Consider the following 25000-nt stretch of genomic DNA (forward strand, 5'->3'; position numbering starts at 1 on the left):
CTGCCTATTAAACATTGCATACATTTTAAAATCTTGCTTATTACTTACAAAGCACTAAATGGTTTATCTCCAGTACTTGAGTGAGCTCTTAACACATTATACTCCATCACGTCTACTGCAGTCTCTAAACTCTGGCCAGTTGATCATACAGAGAATATCCAAATCAACTGCAGGCGCTCGATCCTTTTCCTATTTAGCTCCTAAACTCTGGAACTCATTGTTCGGGAAGCAGACACACTCCGTCAGTTTAAATCCAGACTAAAAACACATCTCTTTACTGTGGCATACACATAAAACACTTTTTCAATGAAATGATTGTTAGGCTGCATTAACTAGGTCAGCCGGAACCGGGAACACTTCCCATAACACCTGATGTACTCGTGACATCATCAGAAGAACGGCATCTACGCTAATGATAGTCTCTCTGTTTTATCCCGAGGTTTACTGCAGTCAGCCGGATCCAGGCCGGATCCAGATCAGATGGTGGACCTGCGCCCAGACATGACCAACACATGACCAACACATGACCAACACATGACCAACACATGACCCTGAAGTGTCTGAGAGACTGTGATTAATGTACGACCAAGATGGCGGCGCGAGTAGATTGCGAGGCTCAGCGTCTCTCCAGATTCTGCAATTTTGCGGTATTTTTCTTGTTCATCTCGGGTCTGTTCGTACAGAACAGTTGTGCTTTTACATCGTACACCCGTTGTGAGCTTTTGGATATTGGTTTGCGAATTTCCGACAGTTTTATGGACAATCTTCAACTCCTTCCTGAGATCGCTAGGACGCCCGAGGCGATGCGCTCTGCCCGGCCGGGCGGAAGTGCTAGAAGGCGGCGCTGTGATCGTAAACAAAGGCGGGGTAAGCGTGGAGGTCTAAGAGCTAAGCTAAGGCTAACTCCTTACCGGCTCTCTTTACCCAGCATTTTCCTTGCCAATGTACGATCGCTAGTGAACAAAATGGAGGAGATTCGACTCAGCATTACACACAGTAAGAAACTTTTGAACTGTAACGTCCTAATCTTCACTGAAACCTGGTTAAACAGCGGAATACCGGACACCGCTATTGAACTAGCGGGACGCCACACACTCCGGGCGGATAGAACACTAGATGGCTCCGGGAAGAGCAGAGGGGGTGGATTGTGCATTTATATTAACAAAGCTTGGTGCACAAACTCTGCTATTGTTGGGAGTCATTGTTCAGCTAACCAGGAGTTTCTCATGGTTAAATGTAGACCGTTTTATCTACCGCGGGAGTTCACCTCCACTATTATCACTGCAGCCTATATTCCCCCGGATGCTGATGCCAAGCTTGCTATGAAAGAACTTCACGCAGCCATCAGTAAACAACAGACTGATCACCCGGAAGCTGCGTTTATTGTTGCAGGTGACTTTAATCATTCAAACCTAAAGTCAGTGCTACCCAAGTTTCACCAGCATGTTTCCTGCCACACCAGAGGAAACAAAACCTTAGACCATGTTTACTCAAACATGGCTGGCGCTTACGTTGCGACACCCCTCCCCCACCTGGGACAGTCAGACCACCTCTCTTTGTTTCTATCACCCAAATATTCACCCCTCATCAACCGCGTGAAGCCATCAATGAAAACCATCAAGGTGTGGCCTGCGGGGGCAGACTCCACACTCCAGGAAAGGTTTCTAAACACAGACTGGAGTATGTTTGCTTCTCAAGCCACCAGTGGCGCTCACACGGACATTGACTCATTCACTTCCTCTGTATTGGATCATATCAATACCACCATCGACAGTGTTACAACCCAGAAACAGATCACCACATACCCTAATCAGAAGCCTTGGATGAACAGGGAAGTTCGACTCCTGCTGAAGTCACGCAATACTGCCTTCAGATCAGGTGATGCACAAGCCTACAGTACATCCAGAGCTAACCTGAAGAGGGGCATCAAAAAGGCCAAGCACTGCTACAAGCTAAAGATAGAGGGTCACTTTTCCAACTCTGACCCTCGACGCATGTGGCAGGGCATCCAGGCCATCAGTGACTACAAACCCACCCACTCCACCCCCGCAGCCACTGATGTCAACTTCCTGAATGAGCTAAATTACTTTTATGCTCGTTTTGAAAGAGACAACAGAGAAACTGCCACCAAGCTCAAACCCTCAGCTGACCACCCACCAATCACACTCTCCTCCACAGATGTCTGCAAGGCACTGAGCCGGATCAGCGCACACAAGGCTGCTGGACCAGACAACATCCCTGGACGTGTGCTCAGGGCATGTGCGGAGCAGCTCGCTGGGGTTTTTACAGACATTTTCAACCTGTCTCTTGCCCAAGCAGATGTACCGACATGCTTTAAACGCACTTCCATTGTGCCAGTGCCGAAACACTCTAACCCGAGGTGCCCTAATGACTACCGCCCTGTAGCACTCACACCCATCGTCATGAAGTGCTTTGAGCGGCTGGTCCTGGAACACCTAAAAGACTCTCTACCATCCACATTGGACTCACACCAGTTTGCCTACCGCAGCAATAGGAGCACAGAGGATGCGGTTTCCATGGCACTGCACTCTGTGCTCACCCATCTGGACCATAAGAACACGTATGCACGCATGCTGTTTGTTGACTTCAGCTCAGCATTCAACACTGTCATCCCATCCAAGTTAATAGCCAAACTTGGAGACCTGGGCATCAACACTTCAATGTGTAACTGGATTTTGGACTTCCTAACTGACAGACCCCAGAATGTTCGTTCAGGATTCACCTGCTCCACATCCATCACACTCAACACTGGTGTACCACAGGGCTGTGTGCTAAGTCCGTTTCTCTACTCCCTCTTCACCGCCGACTGCAAGCCTGTGTATGGATCTAATTCCATCGTCAAGTTTGCGGACGACACTACGGTGATTGGTCTCATCAGCAACAACGATGAGACTGCCTATAGGGAGGAGATCCAGCACCTGGCCACATGGTGCGCTGATAATAACCTGCTCCTCAACACCACCAAAACGAAGGAGCTCATCGTGGACTTCAGGAAGGAGTCAAGAGGCACACACGACACCATCCACATCAATGGAATGGCTGTTGAACGTGTCTCCAGTTTCAAGTTCCTGGGGATCCACATCTCGGCGGACATGTCGTGGACGACCAACACCTCCAGCCTGGTCAAGAAGGCTCACCAGCGCCTCTTCTTCCTGAGGACACTGAGGAAGAATCAGCTCTCCTCGGCTATCCTGGTGAACTTCTATCGCTGCGCAATAGAAAGCATCCTGACCAACTGTGTGGCAGTGTGGTATGGGAGCTGCTCTGTTGCGGAGCGCAAGGCACTGCAGCGGGTGGTGAAAACTGCCCAGCGCATCACAGGGACAGGGACACTGCCTGCCATCCAGAGGAAACGCTGTCTGCATCGAGCTCGCAGCATCCTCAAGGACTCCTCTCACCCAGCCCACAGACTGTTTTCTCTCCTGCCCTCCGGCAGGCGTTTCAGGATCCACCGGACCAGGACCAGCAGATTAAAGAACAGTTTTTTCCCCAGAGCTGTCTCTTTACTGAACTCAAACCCCCGTTGATCCACTTCCCTCATAAACTGATAACTCTCCTACCTCACATCTTCCTTCACTTTGTTATTTGCACTACCGACTGTTTATCACAGTAACAACTGTTTACATATGCATCTTACACTGCCATATCTTAAGTGGATTATGCTCATTTGCACTGCCGACTGTATTTATAGTACCAATGTTTACATTTGCATTTTGCACTGTACTTCTAACTGTAATATGCAACCACTTTCCACTGCACTTTACACTTTTTTTTTTTCCGGATAGCTCTGTCCATAATTTATTGCACTACCCTAATCCACTGCTATTCCTCATATTAGCCTAGCATATTATTGTATACCTCTATCTGTAAAATTCTGTTTATAGTAATAGCCATCTGTATATTGTATTCATAGTACATATTCACCTGTAAATTCTGTTTATAGTAATAGCCATCTGTATATTTATTCACTGTACATATTCACCTGTAAATTCAGTTCTGTTTATAGTAATAACGTCTCTCTATTTATACATATTTATACATATTCAGTACATATCCATGTCCTGCACTTACGCATCCATTGTATATCCTGCACTTGCTGCTATTGCACTTCTGGTTAGACCTAAACTGCATTTCGTTGCCTTGTACTTGTACTTGTGTAATGACAAATAAAGTTGAATCTAATCTAATCTAATTAGACTCCCCCTGAAACTGCCTCATCGACACGGCATCTCAATAAACCCGTCTCCGGCGTGATGACTCCGATTGTTCGAATATTACAATTTAATAATTATTTAATCGACACATCATCCTCAATAAACCCATCTCCGGCGTGTTGTCTCCGATCTTTTGCATATTCCGATCTATTATGACCTCTGACCTGTAAAAGTTGTCAGAATAATAATCATACGCTGCTTGTTGAGCCTGGTTTCTCCCAAGGTTTATTTTTCTCCATTCTGCTCCTGATGGGGTTTTGGTTTCCTTGCCACTGTCGCCTCTGGCTTGGCTTGCTCAGTTGGGGACAATAAATCATTAACTAAATATCCAAATAAATCTAATTATTAAACTAAATTAACCATTTAAACTAAATTACTGATCTAATTACTGATCTAAAGCCCACACAGTCACTGTATGATAATTTTAATGAACTGATGACATCACCGTTTTCTCCAGAACGGCTGTACGGCCGAATCAAATTATGCTGCATTATTTTCCTGTTTAACACTGTGAAGCTGCTCTGAAACAATCTGCACTGTTAAAAGAGCTATATAAATAAAGTTGACTTGACTTGACAAATGCAGAGTATGCCCTGTTCACATCTTCCAGGCAGAGATCATTTATTAGGGAAAATACTCTTGCTCTGTAGCTCTGAGGAAATATAGACATGAGTCCACCCATTACCCAAGCATCCTAACCCAACCACAGACCTTCCTCCTGAGAGGCAACAGTGCTAAAACGACCATGGCCACACACTGCTTTAAGCGCACACAACCAATGTTTAGGCAGACATTTAAATATTTCATACATTTCTAAATGTCTGAAACCATCTGCCTGCACGAGTACAGCTGTAGCAGCAAATGACTGTAATTTGTTCTCCATGAATGTCAGGAGCCCCAGCACCATCACTGCAGGGACCCGAGAGCCGTGTGCAGCCTGGGCTTTCCAGCAAACAGCTCACTTCAGCAGATCTTCATCAGATGAGGAGAAATGTTCAGACAGCATGACAGGTCTGAGAAGACAAGATATGTAGAGGTATTGCTGGAGGTAGGGGATGAGAAACAGAGCTCAAAGAAAGAGAGCGCGTTTAAAGATCTGTTTGGTCACGGTGCCAGAGGGATTACGGATCTTTCTTTAAAAAAAAGACACTCATTTGGAGAAATTGGAAAACTAGGACAGTTTCAAATAAATAAATAAAAAACTCCCAAACAAAATAAGCTGAAAGAGCCCGTGAGAACACAGCTCGACTTACAGACATCGCCTGATCAATCCCGATGAAGAAGTGGGAACAAGTGAGCTGTGAGGGAAGTCATGTGTGACTGACGGGCGGACGGTTACTGTGTGTCGCTCATGAGCTCAGCGCTTCTCAGATGTGTGTTCACCCGCAGTGTATTCATGACAGTCACACAAGTTTCTCTCAGAACAGCAGAATGTGTGAGGGAGAACCTCAGCTTCAGCTACGGACCGACAAAAGCCAATGCCTGACTAACCAGAGCTGTGATATTCTGGCAGATACGTGCGCTTGCTTTGTGTTTATCTTATATAAGCACTGCAGACAATCTCCTGCCTTTTTCTCTAAGTTTTGTTGTATACATAATAGTAATAATAGTGTTATGACAGGTGTAGTGAATAACACTGATGATCTCCTGTTAGTGTGTGGGATATATTAGGCAGCAAGTGAACATGTTGTCCTCAGAGTTGATGTGTTAGAAGCAGGAAAAATGGGCAAGCGTAAGGATTTGAGTGAGTTTGACAAGGGCCAGATTGTGACGGCTAGAGGACTGGGTCAGAGCATCTCCAGAACTGCAGCTCTTGTGGGGTGTTCCCGGTCTGCAGTGGCCAGTCTCTATCAAAAGTGCTCAGAGGAAGAACCAGTGGAGAACCGGCCACAGGGTCATGAAGAACCAGTGGAGAACCGGCCACAGGGTCATGAAGGACCAGTGGAGAACCGGCCACAGGGTCATGAAGAACCAGTGGAGAACCTGCCACAGGGTCATGAAGGACCAGTGGAGAACCGGCCACAGGGTCATGAAGGACCAGTGGAGAACCGGCCACAGGGTCATGGAGGACCAGTGGAGAACCGGCCACAGGGTCATGGAGGACCAGTGTAGAACCGGCCACTGGGTCATGGAGGACCAGTGGAGAACCGGCCACAGGGTCATGAAGGACCAGTGGAGAACCGGCCACAGGGTCATGAAGGACCAGTGGAGAACCGGCCACAGGGTCATGGAGGACCAGTGGAGAACCGGCCACAGGGTCATGAAGGACCAGTGGAGAACCGGCCACAGGGTCATGAAGAACCAGTGGAGAACCGGCCACAGGGTCATGGAGGACCAGTGGAGAACCGGCCACAGGGTCATGAAGGACCAGTGGAGAACCGGCCACAGGGTCATGAAGGACCAGTGGAGAACCGGCCACAGGGTCATGAAGGACCAGTGGAGAACCGGCCACAGGGTCATGGAGGACCAGTGGAGAACCGGCCACAGGGTCATGAAGGACCAGTGGAGAACCGGCCACAGGGTCATGAAGAACCAGTGGAGAACCGGCCACAGGGTCATGAAGGACCAGTGGAGAACCGGCCACAGGGTCATGAAGAACCAGTGGAGAACCGGCCACAGGGTCATGAAGGACCAGTGGAGAACCGGCCACAGGGTCATGAAGGACCAGTGGAGAACCGGCCATAGGGTCATGAAGAACCAGTTGAGGTCATGAAGGACCAGTGGAGAACCGGCCACAGGGTCATGAAGGACCAGTGGAGAACCGGCCACAGGGTCATGGGCGGCCAAGGCTCATTGAGGCTCGTGGGTTAGGGTTAGCCACCTACCTGAGCATTGTTAAGCCCATGTTCAGCCTTTCATGTAAACAGTATTCCCTGGAGGCTGTGGCTCTTTCAGCAGATAATGCGCCGCCACAAATCACAAATGCTTCAGGAATGCTTTGAGGAGCACAACAACGAGTTTGAGGCGTTGACTCGGCCTCCAAATTCCCCAGATCTCAATCCAATCGAGCATCTGTGGGATGTGCTGAACAAACAAGTCCCATCCATGGAGGCCCCGCCTCGCAAATTACAGGACTTAAAGGATCTGCTGCTAACATCTTGGTGCCAGATACCACAGCACACCTTCAGGGGTCTAGTGGAGTCCATTAGAGACGGGTCAGCAAAAGGGGGACCAACACAATATTAGGGTTAGGGTAATGCCTGATCAGTGCATATAAATATTATTGGATATTAAATATTATTTGATCCCCTTTTAGATCCAATTCTAAGGTAAACTTAGTTTGAATGGCATTATAAAATTGTAAATCAACACATTCTATCAAAACTGAGCAATATTCATCTGATTGTAGATTAACAGCTTACAACTGGAAGTCATTTATACCAAATCCAGCCAGAAGTACACCAGTACAAGTACACCCTGAACCTGCCATGTTCAACTAAAACAGTCTTTTGGCTCCTGAATACAGTGTGTCTTGATTCTGAAGTCAATGGCGTCCTCGTCACTGGGTAGCAGGGACCGCTTCAGGGGCAGGGGGTTCTTCAGGGCCAGGGGCTCAAGTGTAAAAAATGGGCGATATGTAAAAAAAAAAATATATATATATATATAGAAATGAAGAGCTCTTTTCCAAAACGCAATAAACGCCATTTAAAAAAAAATGAGTTTATCATGTCATTTTGCTGTGTACTGAACCTATTCACTGCTCCATCAACATTTCATGCCAAATCGCTATATTTCCTTGTTTAAAATGTACTGCAAGATGCAGTTTCTTTCCAAAGTGCGATAAACGCCAAACCTATTTTTAGCCAAAACACGATATATCCTCTCGACGAATCAGAATTCGATGAGCGTACTACGTAATCCAACAGGGCGGCACTCTGAACAGCTGTTTGTTTACGTTCATTCATCATAAAAATGAGTACTTTAAACTCTGATAACACTTTTGATGGCCTTGATGAGCAAGTGAGACCTACACCTGGGGGTAGAAAACACCGACTGGACAAAGAAAATCACACACAAAAAAACAAAAAAAGAAGTTTCGTCACTCAGGTAGCGCGTTGATAACAACAGTGGGATATCAACACAAAGCTGCTAACAAAGGTTTCTGTCAGGCCGAGAGGCTGTCGCCGGACGATCTGAGGATAAATTTCAATTATTTTTATGAAAAACCAAACAAGGTTGACCAGGATCACGCCATACTTCATCTCATGGACATCACGCAAGTGACAAGGAAGCGTCCGATAGTCCAGGACCATAAGCACGCTGGCATTCACACGCATACACACACTCGCATTCACTCGCATTCACTCACACACACACACGCATACACACACACACACACACACACACACACACACACACACACACACACGCATACTCTCACTCACTCACACACACACACACACACACACACACACACACACACACACACACACACACACACACACACACACACACACACACACACACACACACACACACATTCACTCACTCACACACACACTCGCATTCACTCACGCTCACTCTCACACACACACTATGTGATTTAAAAAAATGTATAGCAGACAATGGTCCTACTGTTTTACAGGTTAGACACTTTACTGTATGCACTATTAAATGCATTGTTGAACAGTGAATGTAATAATTCGTTTTTTTTCATGCATATGTACTGGACAAGTTGGTCCTATTTGTTACAGGTTTTACACTTTACTAAAAATGACTGTATTTTTATATGTATTATATGTTTTATATTTAGATGTATATTATATGTTATATATTTATATTGAATATGTATTACTAAATAACTTATTGAATATTGTTATCATTATAATCAATAATTTATATTAATTTATGAGTCCCTGATTATATGTTGCATGTTCTCTTGTTGTTGTTTAAAAAAAAAGGACAAACCATAAATAAATAAAAAAAATGGATGGATTTATAGCGTTTTGAAAAAAAATGAACTGATTTATAGCGTTTTGGGAAAAAAATTAATTAACTTTGAATTTATCATCAACAATATTGTTGTTTGATTTAATAATCATTGTTCAACATGTTCATACTGAACCAAAAAAACATTTTAACAGGATAAATTGAATATTCACAAAATGTGTGGGTCTAGGTAAAAAAAACTATTTTCCTGAAAACTATTGAAATGGATTTATAGCGTTTTGGAAAAGAGCTCCTCATATATGGATACTATTTTATGTTTTTGCAAGAAGTCTCTTATGCTCATCAAGCCTGCATTTATTCAAAAATACAGAAAAAAGCAGTAGCCTAATATTGTGAAATATTATTACATTATGTTCTTTTTAACTTTTTATTTATCAAAGAATCTTGAAAAGAGTATCACAGCAGGTTATAAAAAATATTTAGCAGCACAACATTGACATTAAATCGTTATATGAGAATGATTTGTGGAGGATCTGGAGTAATTCACAGGAATTCACATGAATAAATCATATTTTAAAGTATATTAAAATAGAAAACCCTTATTTTAATAAAATTTCACAATATTGCTGTTTTTGATCAAATAAATGCAGGCTTGATGAGCATAAGAGACTTCTTTCATAATGCTGCGTAATTATCAAAAATGGTAATATAATAAAGTCCTTTTGGCCAGCCTACACTTCCCATAATAGGCCTGTAGGAGCTGGTGGCACTTGGGCTTCATTAACTTTGATAGTTTCATCAAATAGTAAACGGTGTATCAATAAACATAAATACAAGTGAATTTAACACGACTTACCATTAATGCAACTTTTGGTGCTGCGTGTTTTCGAGCAGTGCTTTGTTTGTTGTCAGTAAACATAATTTCGTCAGAGATGCAATTTGATTTATAAAATGAGACAAACCGCAGGAAATTGTTCCACAAACGTTAGTTCGTCTGTTCATGTAATTTATTAACTGATTTATGAATTAGAACAGAAAATGACCACTCACTTCACATCGCCCAATGGAATTTGAACTTGTTCTGCCAGATCACGATTGGTTGGTGTATTATACATGACAAACGGGCATTGATGAATTATGTAGTATTTTAAAATATATAATATATAGTTGTTTTTAATAAAATCGACACATTAGCTTTTGATTATTGATGGAAAACAATGATTGGTTTATTTCCCCCCGTAAAGCCACAGACAGAAGCTCTCTGAAAGAACCATATATGACTCTTGAGAGCCGTGTCCGAGCAGACTGTGGAAGATCAGCCAGTCAATCAAAACACACGCAACCCATAGCAACGGTTATGGCCACGCCTCAGACCGACTGATATGTAAAAATAACAGACATTTTCCGACTTTTGAGCCGTTCGTTACTATTGTACTCATTGTCATGTTATTATAAGTCAAATTTATTTTGTTTTATTGACCACACTATTATAATTGATATTTGTCTGAGAGGGGCACTTTTGATTAATTTTGAAAAAGGGCAGAGGCTTGAGCACCCCCCCCCCTCTTCTACGCATGCCTGCTGGCTAGAGGTAGACAATACGAGCAGAGATATGATCTAATATGGGATAACCATAACCCATGTCACAATGCATACATACTGAAAATAATAATGAACATCATGACAAAAAGTAATGGTAAAGCTATCACAAATTTGATACTAGAATCATTTTAAGATCACTGAAAGTAATGATAACTTTAATTATAGAGATTCGACAGATCAAACTGGTAACTCCTAGTTGATTCATTAAAAGAGACTAAATGAGTTCCAGTCATTTGTCAATCCACTCGTGGACAGATGAGACACCTGTCCAAGCCTCTCTACACGTCAGTCGGTCCACATGGACATGAAAGTGCCACGGTTACATGTAAGCATTTCACATTTGTAAGTTCGCTGGCATCAGATTTCTGCAGAAACTCTTTCCCCTACAGTATTCAGTGGTGTTATGTGTCAGCACTCATCTATTTATCTGTCCCGTCTAATCTCGTCTAATCTCCTTAAACGAATGTGATGTTAACCCAACTCAACGTGTCCATTGAACAGGGCATTCAGACATTCTGTCAGCCTGATTCACATCTCTGTCATCTCACCCGCATCCCATGTTTGGAAAGGATCAAAGCCGGTAAGTGACCGCCACCGTCCCTGAAGGACACAGCATGTGTTCTGTCGGTCTCCAGTTCTGCTGCTGGAGGAATGACATTACTACAGAACACACACACAAATGTAAACGGAAGAAAACATATTTCTGCTCTGCAGTGCCACACCGTCGACCACGGCACGAGTGTAAAAGTGTCTCTTAGAGGCTCAAAGCGTCTGCCTCCTTTCACCATTACTGAAGTGAAGCCACGCAGACACACACAGGAAGTGAGAATGATTGCTTCCTGCTCCATTCCATTTACCTGCCTCTGTGATCACTGAAAACTGAAGCCAGTTACAGGCAGAGCAGGACAGCCAGGATCTGTCTTACACAGCAAATATCAACTCATTTCAGTGCCAAACAGATCCACCTCAGGAGAAGAGTGATGTGAGATGCTCGTACACAGAACAGCCATTCCTGCTGAGCGAGAGAGAGATAGAGAGAGAGAGAGAGAGAGAGAGAGAGAGAGAGACAGGGACAGTCCATCAGCCGGATGAGCTCCAATCTCAAATGACCCGTTCCTCTGCTGTGCTGGTGCCAGTAAAGCCGCTCTAGATTCGCTCTCCTAACGCAAAAGCAGAAGCTCATGAACGCGCACCGGCTACTTCAGTTCCCTGTAACGTCACAGTTTCACGCAAACCCACAAAGTGATATGTTTAGATACACTATATTGGCAGAAGTATTGGGCAGCTCCTCCAAATCCCTGAGTTCAGGTGTTCAACCCCTTCATGGCCACAGGTGTAACTCAAGCTCTAGGCCTGCAGACGCTTCTACACACATTAGTGAGAGAATGGGCCGCTCTCAGGAGCTCAGAGAACTCAAGCGTGGGAATAAAGTGGAAGCGATTGGGAACAACAGCAACTCAGCCACAAAGTGAAATTACAGAGCGGGGTCAGCACATGCTGAGGGTCACAGAAGTCGCCAACTTTCTGCAGAGTCAAGAGCTCCAGACCTCCAAACTTCTGTGGCCTTCAGATGAGCTCAAGAACAGTGTGTAGAGCTTCATGGAATGGGTTTCCAAGGCCAAGCAGCTCATCCAAGCCTTACAGCACCAAGTGCAATGCAAAGCGCGGGGTAAAGCGCGCCGCCACTGGACTCTAGAGCAGTGGAGACGTGTTCTCTGAGTGACCAATCACACTTCTCTGTCTGACAATCCCATGGATGAGTCTGGGTTTGGCGGTTGCCAGGAGAACGGGACTTGCCTGATTTGGGATTATGGGGTGGGGTTGTTTTACAGGGGTTAGTTCTAGTGAAAGGAACTCTTAATTCTTCACCAAGACATTTTGGACAATTTCATGCTCCTAAATTTGAGGGAACAGTTTGGGGACGGCCCCTTCCTGTCCCAGCATGACTGCTCCAGTGCACAAAGCGTCTCCATAAAGACATGGATGAGGAGTTTGGTGTGGAGGAACTGGACTGGCCTGCACAGAGTCCTGACCTCAACCCGATAGAACAGCTTTGGGATGAATTAGAGCGGAGACTGAGAGCCAGGCCTTCTCGTCCAACATCACAAATGAAGAATCCCCATAAACACACTCCTAAATATAATTAATCTAAACTGACTTTTTTCCCACGTGTTCTGCAAGTCAGGGAAAGTGACGTTTATGTTCTCAGACTGTGAATGTGAGGAACAACTGGATTTGCCAGTGAGGTGTGTGAGGTTCATGGCATTAAAGAGTTTCATTTATGGCACTAAACTTGCAGATAAACAGGAGTCGTGAAAATAGTTCATGAAATAACTAGTATTTCTGCATGGATGGACTACACAGATACACAGAATTGTTGTTGTGTGTGGAAATGCTGTGCTTTTATTTAAATGAGGAAACTCATTTGTAATGCTGGTCTATTATTGTGGCATGATCGATTTCAGATCTAAATTAAACAGCATGTAAAAATGAGCCGTCTGTGGGATTTTAATACGAAGCGCCTCTAAATTCCTTCAAACTATGGAAACTCTGGGTAGTAATTTTACCTCAAAACAATTTGTGATTCACTAACAGTTGTTTGCACACGCTTAACTCTCCAAAACATTTATTTTGCTCAATATTGCGGAGAGATGCTTTGCTCTGAGGAAACACTCAAGAGATCAACATGGGAACTCTGGACTCGACGGCTAAAGTGAATTTGAATTGACTCGCGTGGACTGGATCAACTCAAGAGGAAGATGATTTGATTCTGATTCCTGCAGTGACCATTATGCTATAGGATTTCTGAAAATGAAAAGTACAAATCAACAGCTCATCCGTTTTCAAGGAAAGCTATCATCATTCCCAATCAATACAAACAGGCTCAGTGGATCCTGTACACAACAGACACAAAAAGACAGACAGAGCCTGTTATTTGCTCTGAAGTGATTTAGAGACGTCGGTGCTCACATTCAGAGATTAATCCATTTCAAAGAGATGAAGAAGACTCAACCATATGTAAGTGCTCAGATCTTCAATAGACAGGACAGAATAGGGATAATTCAGGGATCGACAGTAACCGCATTTATATTTACTTGTTTTAATTGAATATAAGAAATTAAAAGGTTTAGCAGATATGAAGCATTACAATCTATGTCTAGAGTCCCCGTAAAGAAGAACTGAAGTAACAAGTCAACACTGTGTGTGAATAAATCTACAGCTAGTTAAAGGTTTCTGGTGGCTGGACAGTCTGACCAATGCCATCGATTCAATATGATGTGGAATTGTATTATCTGAGGGAATCATGCTGGCCTTTTATCTAGCGTGTAACTCTTGCCCTGTTACCTGGAAAGCTCAGCTGAATACAGATAAGACTTCCTTAGACTAACGATAAGCTTTCTCTAATTGAGAGAAATGATGTAATATTGATCTGCCGTACAGCCCCACAGCTGTGACATTTACCACAGCGGCTGCGGTCGACTCCGGCGGGCAGCAGAGGCGCGTGTGTGTGTGTGTGTGTGTGTGTGTGTGTGCTGGTGCTATAGAGTTATTAGCTCCCAAAGGTTCTGTGCACTAGCACATGAAATCAGGCTGATTTGCAATATAGAAAAAAACACAACAAAAAAGAAAAAATCCATTTTAAAATAGTGTGCGTGCTGTATATTTATGATAAAATTTTAATGTACGTACAGTTGACAAAATATTTATATTTTTTATATATTTTAAAGGGTCATGAACCCCTAAACCAAATGTTCTTAGTTGTGTGTGTTGAACATCATAGAAGTCAAAGTCACCATCTGTTAGTAAAACTAGTTCATTTGAATCCTTTCTGCTCTCTTTCTTCCGGGTTTAAATTCGTCTTCATGTCAACATGATGGGATGGGACGTTTTCTCGTCCTATAGTACGGCGATGACTCATCGGTGTCTCATGATTATTCATGAGTCTGCGTGTCCTTATCCTATGAGAAGCGTTGATAGGCAGTTTCCTCTGACTGTGAGATCTCATACAGTAAGTGAGAGAGATGCATTAATGGATCAGAAATGAGTGTTTGTTTCTGCTTTGTATGAGTTTCTGCATTGCATACGTTCTCTTCAGTCGATCCTGAGTCTTCGACACAATCGCCATTCGTCCACACTGTGAGTGAAACCACTCTTTACGGCCCTTTAACCGACGAAACGTATTACAAAAACTCCACAAATATATATATATTATCGATGCAGAGAACAAAGTGCGAATGGCTGTGCATTTAATTGTGCATTGAATTATAGCTGTCACAGGAGATAAATGTATTTGTGTAACGGTGAGCTTACAAAACCATGTGTAGGCCTTTATTGTGTTGCATGTAATGGTGATTTCTGGGAAGCTTTGATGCTTTTTGATGCTAAAATAACCACAAGTAGACTTTTCCAGAAATAGTGTGTAATAGTGCTTGCAAGTTCGGGAATAAAGTTGAGGTTTTAGTGTTTGTTTCTCAGAGACGCTGGCTCTTCTGTCTTCATGATGCTCCACTGAATCAACACCGGCTCAACATAACTATAGACAGATGAGTAAACACAAGAAGAGAGGACCAAGCTTCTTTCTGTGCTTATTTATCTACATACTGCACCACAAATGGCAAGAAGAACAGACCAACCACAATAGTGTCATCAGTGTGGGTTTGAAAGGCAAACGTTCGATTAACCTTCTTTACATCCCTCAGGGGTTAAACACTGTAAACTCACTCTGCCCGTTCTGAAGCACAACTTTATCCGTAAAATGCAAAACCAGTCCATCCAATCCACTGGTGACCCACTTGCCAAAGGGGTTCTTGTCGAATCTCTGACAATCATTGCACATTGTTTTGGATTCTCGTGTGGTGCATTCAGATGGAAATGAAGTGCTGGTGGCGCTGCCATTTAGCAAGTGAGTCACGCAGCGTTCGGTGGCCATCTCTCATGGCCGGGTGTCAGGTCTCATCGCTCCAGCGGCGTGTCAGGAGTCATGGGTTGGACTGGAACCGCTGGAGGCGTTTGCTGAGAACATGAGCGCTGGAGTTACTGGAACACTGAAGACCTTCCAATAGAAGGCTTTCCACTAGATCTGCAATGAGACGCGTTTTTATTGCTATTTTCACAGAATTCTGTGCTCAAGGGATGCAGGTGAAGAAATAAGACGTAAGTATTGTAATTTTATTACTGTAAAATAAATTAATGTTTCATTATTTTACAGTGCAGTTGTATTACATTAGTAATATTTGACTTTCTTGGGGATAATATAAAAAATATATAATTGTTGTTTTTATTATAACTATATTCAAAGACGTGTTTGAATTGCTAAATCAGCTGATGGACAATATGGCCGACCCAATAACACTGGAAAAGACTGAACTCTACATATACTGGCCAAAACAAATCTAACAAGACCAGTCGCATGGACATCTAGGACACATATTCAAAAAGTATAAGCAAAACATAACCAGAATGAAATGACCAGTAGGAGGTGCTATTTCCCTGCTGCTCAGATCATGGGGTTCCTGGGGCAGTTTCTGTGGAAGAACAACACACAACTAACAGATTGGGAATGTCGGACTAATGTAAGGACAAACACTCTGATCTGAATCGACCTGAGCCAAACCTGGTGTTGCTCAGTTCTGAGGGAAACACTATCGCTAAAATCCATTACAGGTTCATTTCACATTAAAATTAAACAATTATCCATGACTTACAGGCCAGAAAACATCAGTTCACAGATGTGTTTTTACAGGTGTGTTACTCTGATCAATTTCTTTTCCTAATTCAGAAGCCACAAATCACATCAAGCCAAACACTTCCATCTCGATATCCAGTAAATCTATCCATCATATGAAGTGTGTTCTGCTTCACGGCCCTGAGAGACGTCACAGAGGCTGTCAGTCATTACTTTAGCAGCATAGATCAAACAATCATGGCTGATTTACAGAAGAAAACCACAGAAACAACTCACACTCACTCACTCTCTCACACACACACACACACACACACACACACACACACACACACACACACACACACACACACACACACACACACACACACACACACACACACACACACACACACACACACACACACACACACACACACACACACACACACACACACACACACACACACTCACTCACTCACTCACTCACTCACTCACTCTCACACACACACACACACACACACACACACACACACACACACACACACACACACACACACACACACACACACACACACACACACACACACACACACACACACACACACACACTCACACTCACTCTCTCACACACACACACACACACACACACACACACACACACACACACACACACACACACACACACACACACACACACACACACACACACACACACACACACACACACACACACACACACACACACACACACTCTCTCACACACTCACACACATACACACTTACTCTCTCTCTCTCTCTCTCTCTCTCTCACACACACACAATCAACATTTTTAACCCTATCATGTATATGCATAATTGACCCGTTCCAGTGAGTGACACACATCACCAAATAGTAATTAGGTTTGTTTCTACGGCAACTTATTATAAATTGAACAAAACCTCGCAGGTTTCATAATTCTCAATATCACCACATAATGAATTAATGACTTAAATTAATTAACAAAAGAATAATAAATGATCCAGAGAGTCTGAGTGTCCAGCCCGGACACGAGCCTCTCACACTGGACACCACAGCTGCTCATTTCTAGTCTAGACTTTCAGCAATCATGGTTTAGTGGGGTTATTTCCATGTGTCCATATTTCCAGTGATCTGAGCTCGTCTAGTCTTTGTGAAGGACATCATTCATGCTCACTCAGTCGAGTCAGTGTCTCTGACACTCATTTAGCCGTAAACGACCATGAAATGTGGCACATAAAAGCTCTATTGTTTTACAAAGGTGCGATTCCGACACATTACACAGGTTATCAAACACAGCACATTCACTTCAGCGCAGCACAGAGAGCCATCCAGGACAGAAACACACAGAGCGCGATGTATTAATAACAGCCCATAATGTGCAGATAAACGCTGCTCTTACCCAGCTGCATCTCCATGACGCTCAGTTTATTTTCATACGGGTAGAGGATCTTGGGAGGCTTGTCAGTCAGTGGGGCTGTACAGGAAAACAAACAACAGAGCAAATGATTAGTTATGTGTCAATGCTGTCCATTTGTCTCCATTATAGCTGCATAATTAAACGTTAAAGGGCACCTATTATGCAAAATTCACTTTTACATCGAGTTTGAGCATAAATGTGTTGACAGTGTGTGCACACAACACCCTATACTGATAAAAATCCACCCAGTGCAATTTTTCTAATCCCCATCATTCATAAGCGCTGTCTCAGATCAAGGCATTCGCAGATTCTGGGCAGTGATGTCACTTTGTACAGGCCCCGCCCATGTCTGCTCCGCCGTATTAGCATAGACCCGCCCTGAGCGAGTTATACACGATCGGCCATTTTCTCGTAAGCACCTCGCGTGTTTTGTTGTTGGATGTAAGAGTGATCACGTACTCCCGACATCAGAGCTGCTGAAGACGCAGTGGGTTGGTTTTATTTTTGATATATACATAAATGTGTTTATGTCTGTGCAAATCATTTTACAGCAGACTGCTTTGTGAATGAGGGTCAATACAAAGGGACAGGTTTAGTTGAACAGTTAAAGCTCAAGGATGGATCTGTACCAACTGTTTGTGGTCCAGCATATAGTCTCCAGAGCGATACTGGTCACGGTGTAACAGTGTTTTGGTGTTTCATGTTTCTTAGTTTGCCATGTTCACTGTCTTGTTTCCTGGTTTTTCATGTGATTCCCATGCCCTAATGTGTTCTTGTGTCTTGCCATTGGTTGATTGTTCACAGGTGTCCCTTGTCCAGTGATTAGTCCTTGTGCATTTAACCCTTCATGTTTGCCATGTGTCCTCGTCTAGTATTGATGTTGTAACCTGCTGTCGTGAGTCCTATGTTTAGCCACGCCATGTCTTTGTTCTATGTTTTGCATTTTTGATTTACGTTAAGATTTAAGTTAATAAAAAGACTGCACTTGGGTTCTGCAAATTGTCTTCAGTGGACTGTATGTTACACACGGCAGCAATGAAAGGGAGAGCACTTTATTACAGTTTATCAGAGCTGTTTTCCAGATATTTTCCAGTTTATTAAGCCCCCTCTGCTGTTTTATTCAGCTCTTACTGTGATTTTCTGGAGTGAAAACGGACGCTTTATCTTTTGTGTGATGTACAATGAACTTCATAAAACTCATCAGTAAAGTTTTGGCCATCATTCGGACAGGGTGCGCTACAGCAGGCTTGTACTAATAGTGGATAAAAGCAAGATAACAACATAATTTATAACCATAATTAAACTAAACTATACCTGTTCTATCTATCTCCAGGCAGCAGATATTCTCTGGCTCTGTAAGCTTTAGACTCCGGTTCGAACATACAAGGCTGAATTATATTTTCAGTGTGTGAGATTTGTCCTGTTTGTTGCTAGAGCTCTTGAAGCTCCGCCCTCTTCCTGAAAGGGGGCGGGGAGCAGCAGCTCGTTTGCATTTAAAAGGACACACAAAAATTGCATAATGTCCCCTTCAAATCCTAAACGACAATAATTCAGCTGTATATTAACAGTCTTTGACAAGTACAATCACACTAGTAATTTGAGCAACATCAGAACTGAACACACTCCATCAGTGAAGGGACTAAACTATAGTGATTACATTCCTATCAGAGATCAAAAAGAATAATCGAGTTTACAGATTTACTGGGTTTAAGTGCCTTACAGTCACATGACAAACGAGTGTTTCGGCTGCTGAAGCACATGTTCAGGGAAGCGCAGGTGAAACCCGTGTGTCCCTCTGAGCTCATGCAGATGCAAACACGTCTACAGAGACTCACGGCAGAGCGGATAAACGCTGTAATCTGACCCACTCGCCATCAGTTCAGCAGTTTCATTGTTTGCAAAATGACTGTCTGACCTCAAGGTCAGATTTACTACAACAACAACAGCAAAAACCGGTAGGGGGCACTATTACACATCTTCTGAAAGAGTACAGAGTCTCCGGATCAAAACACAGGTGAAGAAGAACTAGAAACGAGCGATAGATTATGTAAGCAGATATGTAAAATAATGCGATCATCAACATTAAACTGCCTAATGTTATGAATGAACCATCGCCCCAGGATGAGATGCTATAGGACTGTGAAGCTTTGAGGTGTTGATGGACTCCCCGCTGGCGGGGAAAGAGCTCATCTGTTTTCACATCAGCAGGACAAACGCTGACTGGGTTTGGTTTTCTCTCTCTTTGTTTCAGTGATGTTCAGAAAGAGACGGCAGTCGTGTTTCTCCCACACCGCTGTGTGTGTGAACATGAGCTTCACTCCACCAAACGGCCATAGCAATGACAAACACAGTGACTGTACCGTAGTAAACAACATAGAGACATACAGTAAACCACACACACTCAGATTAGATTTGAATGCTTTCTTTTTCCTGTTGATCTGTGACCTCTCCACAGAGAAAACCTCATTAACGCAATGAGTCTTTTCACCATGAAATATGCATTGATTATTTTGTCTCATGTAAAACTGCACAGATTCTGTTTGCATGATCTTCAGTTCGGATGGAGACGTTTCGGTCTGGCATGAGGGAGAAACCAAAAAGAGAAACGTAGAAAAACTAAAGACCCAGAGTTATTTTGAGCCGTTACACACTGAATTCACCAGCTGCATTAAAAAGAAAGAGAGAGAGAGTGTGTGTGTGTCTGTGTGTGTTTGTTTGTTTGTGTCTGTGTGTGTGTGTGTGTTTGTGTGTGTGTGTGTGTGTGTCTGTGTGTGTCTGTGTGTGTGTGTGTGTGTGTGTGTGTGTGTGTGTATGTGTGTGTCTGTGTGTGTGTGTGTGTGTGTGTGTGTGTGTGTGTGTATGTGTGTGTCTGTGTGTGTGTGTGTGTGTGTGTGTGTGTGTGTGTGTGTGTGTGTGTGTCTGTGTGTGAGTATGTCTGTGTGTGTGTGTCTGTGTGAGTGTGCAGGTGAACCGAACGAGAACTGCTCTCATTTCCGACTCTACGAGGTTGAATTTAAACCGTGGGAATTTTGATGAAATGTAAACCTTCTGATCATTCATCCAAAATCCAATTTCTGCTTAGGAGAGACCGCTGGTGACTGCTGCGTGTTTGGGATCATTATTCTTCCGGGAGAGCTTCAAGGGGAAAAAATAATGAATTGCTGGGTGAGATATTTGCATGGCTCTCTCCTCAGAAACCTGTCTTCCATCTGACTGTCTCTGTCTCTCATTAACGCTTGTTTCCTGAGAGATTAAGTCTGTCCTGTGTGTGTGTACACACTTTATTGAGTACACTTCTCTAATACTGGAATGGACCACTTTTGCCCCCAGCCTGAATTCTGTGTGCCAGTGACTCGACAAGCAGCTGGAAACACGCGAGACGCTGGTCCATGATGACGTGACCGCATCTCTGACAGCGACACGAACTGAATTCATCATCATGTGTGTCGAAGCAGATTTAGATGATGAGCTTCATGAGATGAGAAGACGGCCAGCAACTGAACGAGAGTGAACACACATTCCCACTCATCACAAACAACACAGAGCATAAAGATCAGATCTTTGGCTAATTACACTGAATTATTATGAAGAAATGGTTTTCTTTCAGTTTGCTCTGTTATACATTCACTCATTGTATATCATTTCAGGCTTTTACTCACACTGATCAGCTGCCAGTTGCACAAACAGAGCCAGTATAGTGTGTCTTAAGGGTGTTTTCACTCTTGGTCCTGTTCAGGGGTCTTTCTAGCCCACATGTGAACACTCCAACCAATCTCAGAGCCCTTTAAAGTGAACCTAACCGATCTCAGAGCCCTTTAAAGTGAACCTAACCAATCTCAGAGCCCTTTAAAGTGAACCTAACCGATCTCAGACCCCTTTAAAGTGAACCTAACCAATCTCAGAGCCCTTTAAAGTGAACCTAACCGATCTCAAACCCCTTTAAAGTGAACCTAACCGATCTCAGAGCCCTTTAAAGTGAACCTAACCGATCTCAGAGCCCTTTAAAGTGAACCTAACCGATCTCAGAGCCCTTTAAAGTGAACCTAACCAATCTCACACCCCTTTAAAGTGAACCTAACCGATCTCAGAGCCCTTTAAAGTGAACCTAACCGATCTCAGAGCCCTTTAAAGTGAACCTAACCGATCTCAGACCCCTTTAAAGTGAACCTAACCGATCTCAGACCCCTTTAAAGTGAACCTAACCGATCTCAGACCCCTTTAAAGTGAACCTAACCAATCTCACACCCCTTTAACGTGAACCTAACCGATCTCAGAGCCCTTTAAAGTGAACCTAACCGATCTCGGGAGGTGGTCTGGATTCGGTTCGATCTCATCTTATGGGACAGTTCACTAGAAACCAATCTGAACACAACTCCTCTGGCCTCACTTGATTTTTCAGTAGTTTGGTCATCAGATGCCCTCGTACAAATCGGCTGTTCATCATGGCTTCATCTTGTGGCAGATCTCTAAAAATTATTTGTTTACAACGTGCACTTGTTTTATTGCAATTTCAACCGCTTCCGAACTGTGTAAGAGAGACACAGCTGTGCGGCGTGCCAGTTTAAAATGGTGTGAGCTAACCCTGACCCTGACCCTGACCCTGACCCTGACCCTGACCCTAACCCTGACCCTAACCCTGACCCTTACCCTAAAGCACATGCAAAGAAGCCAGCCGCCACATCGCGTGTCATTATCTTCAGCGTCTTATAGTGTCTTTGACACACATCTGAATGTAAACATCTGCATTACATTACTGTAGTGACGGCAGCCTAATATAAGAAATCAGTAGAGCATACGTTTTATTCTTACAGTGAAGAATATGCAGTTTTATTTTTTCATTTAAATGGATTATTCCATTTCTTACTTGACTGCTGCTGTTAGGCATACTTAACCTGAAACATTTAAAGCAGTTTATTTCATTTGCATCTTTCTTTTATTGTATTTGTCCTGTTTTTTTCTATGCTGATGTTAGCATTGCACAGCTTCTGCAATAAAAAAACATGATTCAAGGAAAACAATTCAAAGTAAATGTTATTTACAAAGGTGGATGTGTGATATAGTGCAAGAATATGGATGTAGTATTGCAACAATTTATATATTTTGTGCAAAAGATAAACAACTTCAACAGCATTTGTAGCAATGTCGTTTTACAAAATAATAATAATAATAATCTCTACAAAGAAATATCTTGGCTAGTGAGTGTACAATGTAAATGAATGGGATCAAATGTTGAAGGCCATAGGGTCAGCCACCAAACATTAGATCCAAAAAGCAAGACCACATTCATACTTCAGTGGACCAAAAAGGATCTGAGTCCTCTTTCAGGGACAGTGTGAACGTGAAGAGAACTGGGTCTGTTTTCACTTGTTCACCTCCTGGTCCACTTAAAGTCCGGTGAAAACACCCCAAGTACGAGTATCGCCAACTAGTGATTAATCAAGGAGCAATCAGTGTTACTTTTTGGTTTCAAATTAAACCAATCTACGTTTTTCTGTACTTGACTTAAATCAGTTATGAAAAGAAACAAAATGTGATGGCCAACTTGCAAGCCTAGCCTTAGCAGTTTAGGTAACCGGCCCCAGATCTGAGAACGAGCCTTCACCTGGTGCGTTTTCATGTTCATATTGGACTACAGATCTGTGGAGAAACATCCCACACATGTTCATCCACACCTCATAATTACAGTAAGTGATCCTGATACACACGAGGCGTCTCGTCCTGTTGACCTTTCCGTTAGTTTCATCCTCGTGAAACCATCGCTGTGAGCTCTGCTGTGGAATTATGCCGGCCGTAAGTTGACGGAGCGGCGCTCTACGGCTAATCACGGCGAGGGCGCGAGTGCTCCGCTCTGGGGGGTCTCTTTAAGAAATGTCAGGACTGAGACAGAAAGGAAATTGCTCTCCGTATGGCTGCTGAACATCACAGGCAACCAGCCAGGCCCACAACTGAGCCTTCTGAAAGTAATCCACTTCTAAACACGCCGTCAGCTCCGCGCAAGCCGATTCTTTTGTTCCAGTGTGGAGCGGAGCTGTTGGGGTGAGCGGCTGACATCTTCCTCCGGAATATAATTGGGTCCCACTGATTCTGTAAATTAGCAAAGGGACACGCTAAGAAGAAAGTCCTGGCAACCAGTGGAGAAGGTGCGATAAATCCCGCTGGATTACACTTTGATTCTTGTTAGTTGGTTTTTCCGCGCTTGTAAGTCTGCCGCTTGAATCTGACACTAAAGAAAGGGCTGATGTATTGACGTGGGTTTTCTAGCTGCCACACTCACCTTCAAAGCAAATATACCATAACTTTGGTTTCCCTTTTTTCAAATGTTCTAAAGGACCTTCAGCTAAATGAACGGTTTCTGCGCAAACAAAGTGACTTCAAAGGGCGCGGGGTGAAGTTTCCCGGGAACCCTGCATTGGCCCATCGACCGGCTATCGAGCCAGCAGAGCAGCTTCAAAGGCCTGGAATGCGGATCGACCCTTTGGATGTGCTCCCTAAATGAACCCCACGACCTTCTAGAGCTGCTCTTTCATCCGGCCAGAGGATGTGACCCCATACATACTGCCATCAAAAGCTCTTCAGACTGTTTAATGAGAGCCTTTTAAATACCACTGTTAGCATCTGCTCATTAGAACCGTCACATCGATTCATTTATTTGAAACCCTCCTCCAACAGTGTGGCTTTGGTTCTGAACACACACCGTCGAGTAGACGTTCCTGGAGCAACAGTTAGAGCCAGGAGACTGTGGATGGCGCTGGTTTTCAGACCCTCCCGACTCTGAAGCGTCTGTCAGCGTGGCTTACGCCAGTTATCCGTCTCAGGTACGTTTAGCTCTGTATCTCTCGCACAAAGCACGGCTCCAGCTAATCTCCTCTGAGAAAAGGGTAAATAATGAATGCGTGTCTCTCTAATTAAAGAGCTCAGTCGCTCGCGGTCACGCATGATTACGCCGCGCACTCAAAGAATAGATGTGAGCGCTGGCCCTCTAGAAGTCGCCTGACACATTGTTTGAGAGCGCTAGCAGAACACTAATGTGTGTGAGAGAAGCCTTCTGACATTTCTATGCTGATTAACTTTAATACCCTCTGTCAACGGCCGCTCTGCCTTACAACACTATCAACACGGACGAGCGGCGGCTGAGCGAGATGATTACAACCTGAACGCTCCACTTAGTGCGG

At 43.6% G+C, this 25000-nt stretch overlaps 1 protein-coding gene across 1 annotated transcript in view; it reads right to left on the bottom strand.

The window, feature by feature from the left end:
• il1rapl1b (interleukin 1 receptor accessory protein-like 1b) overlaps positions 1-25000 on the bottom strand; it is a gene marked incomplete at both ends in the record, with an annotated part of 240250 nt that overhangs the window by 53740 nt on the left and 161510 nt on the right. Inside the window, one exon of the mRNA XM_079843729.1 lies at positions 17811-17885. Within this exon, the coding sequence (XP_079699855.1) occupies positions 17811-17885 (75 nt within the window). The remainder of the gene's footprint in view (positions 1-17810; positions 17886-25000) is intronic.

This window comes from Gobio gobio, assembly GCF_949357685.1.
Source record: "Gobio gobio genome assembly, chromosome: 19".
NCBI classification, from domain to species: Eukaryota; Metazoa; Chordata; class Actinopteri; order Cypriniformes; family Gobionidae; genus Gobio; species Gobio gobio.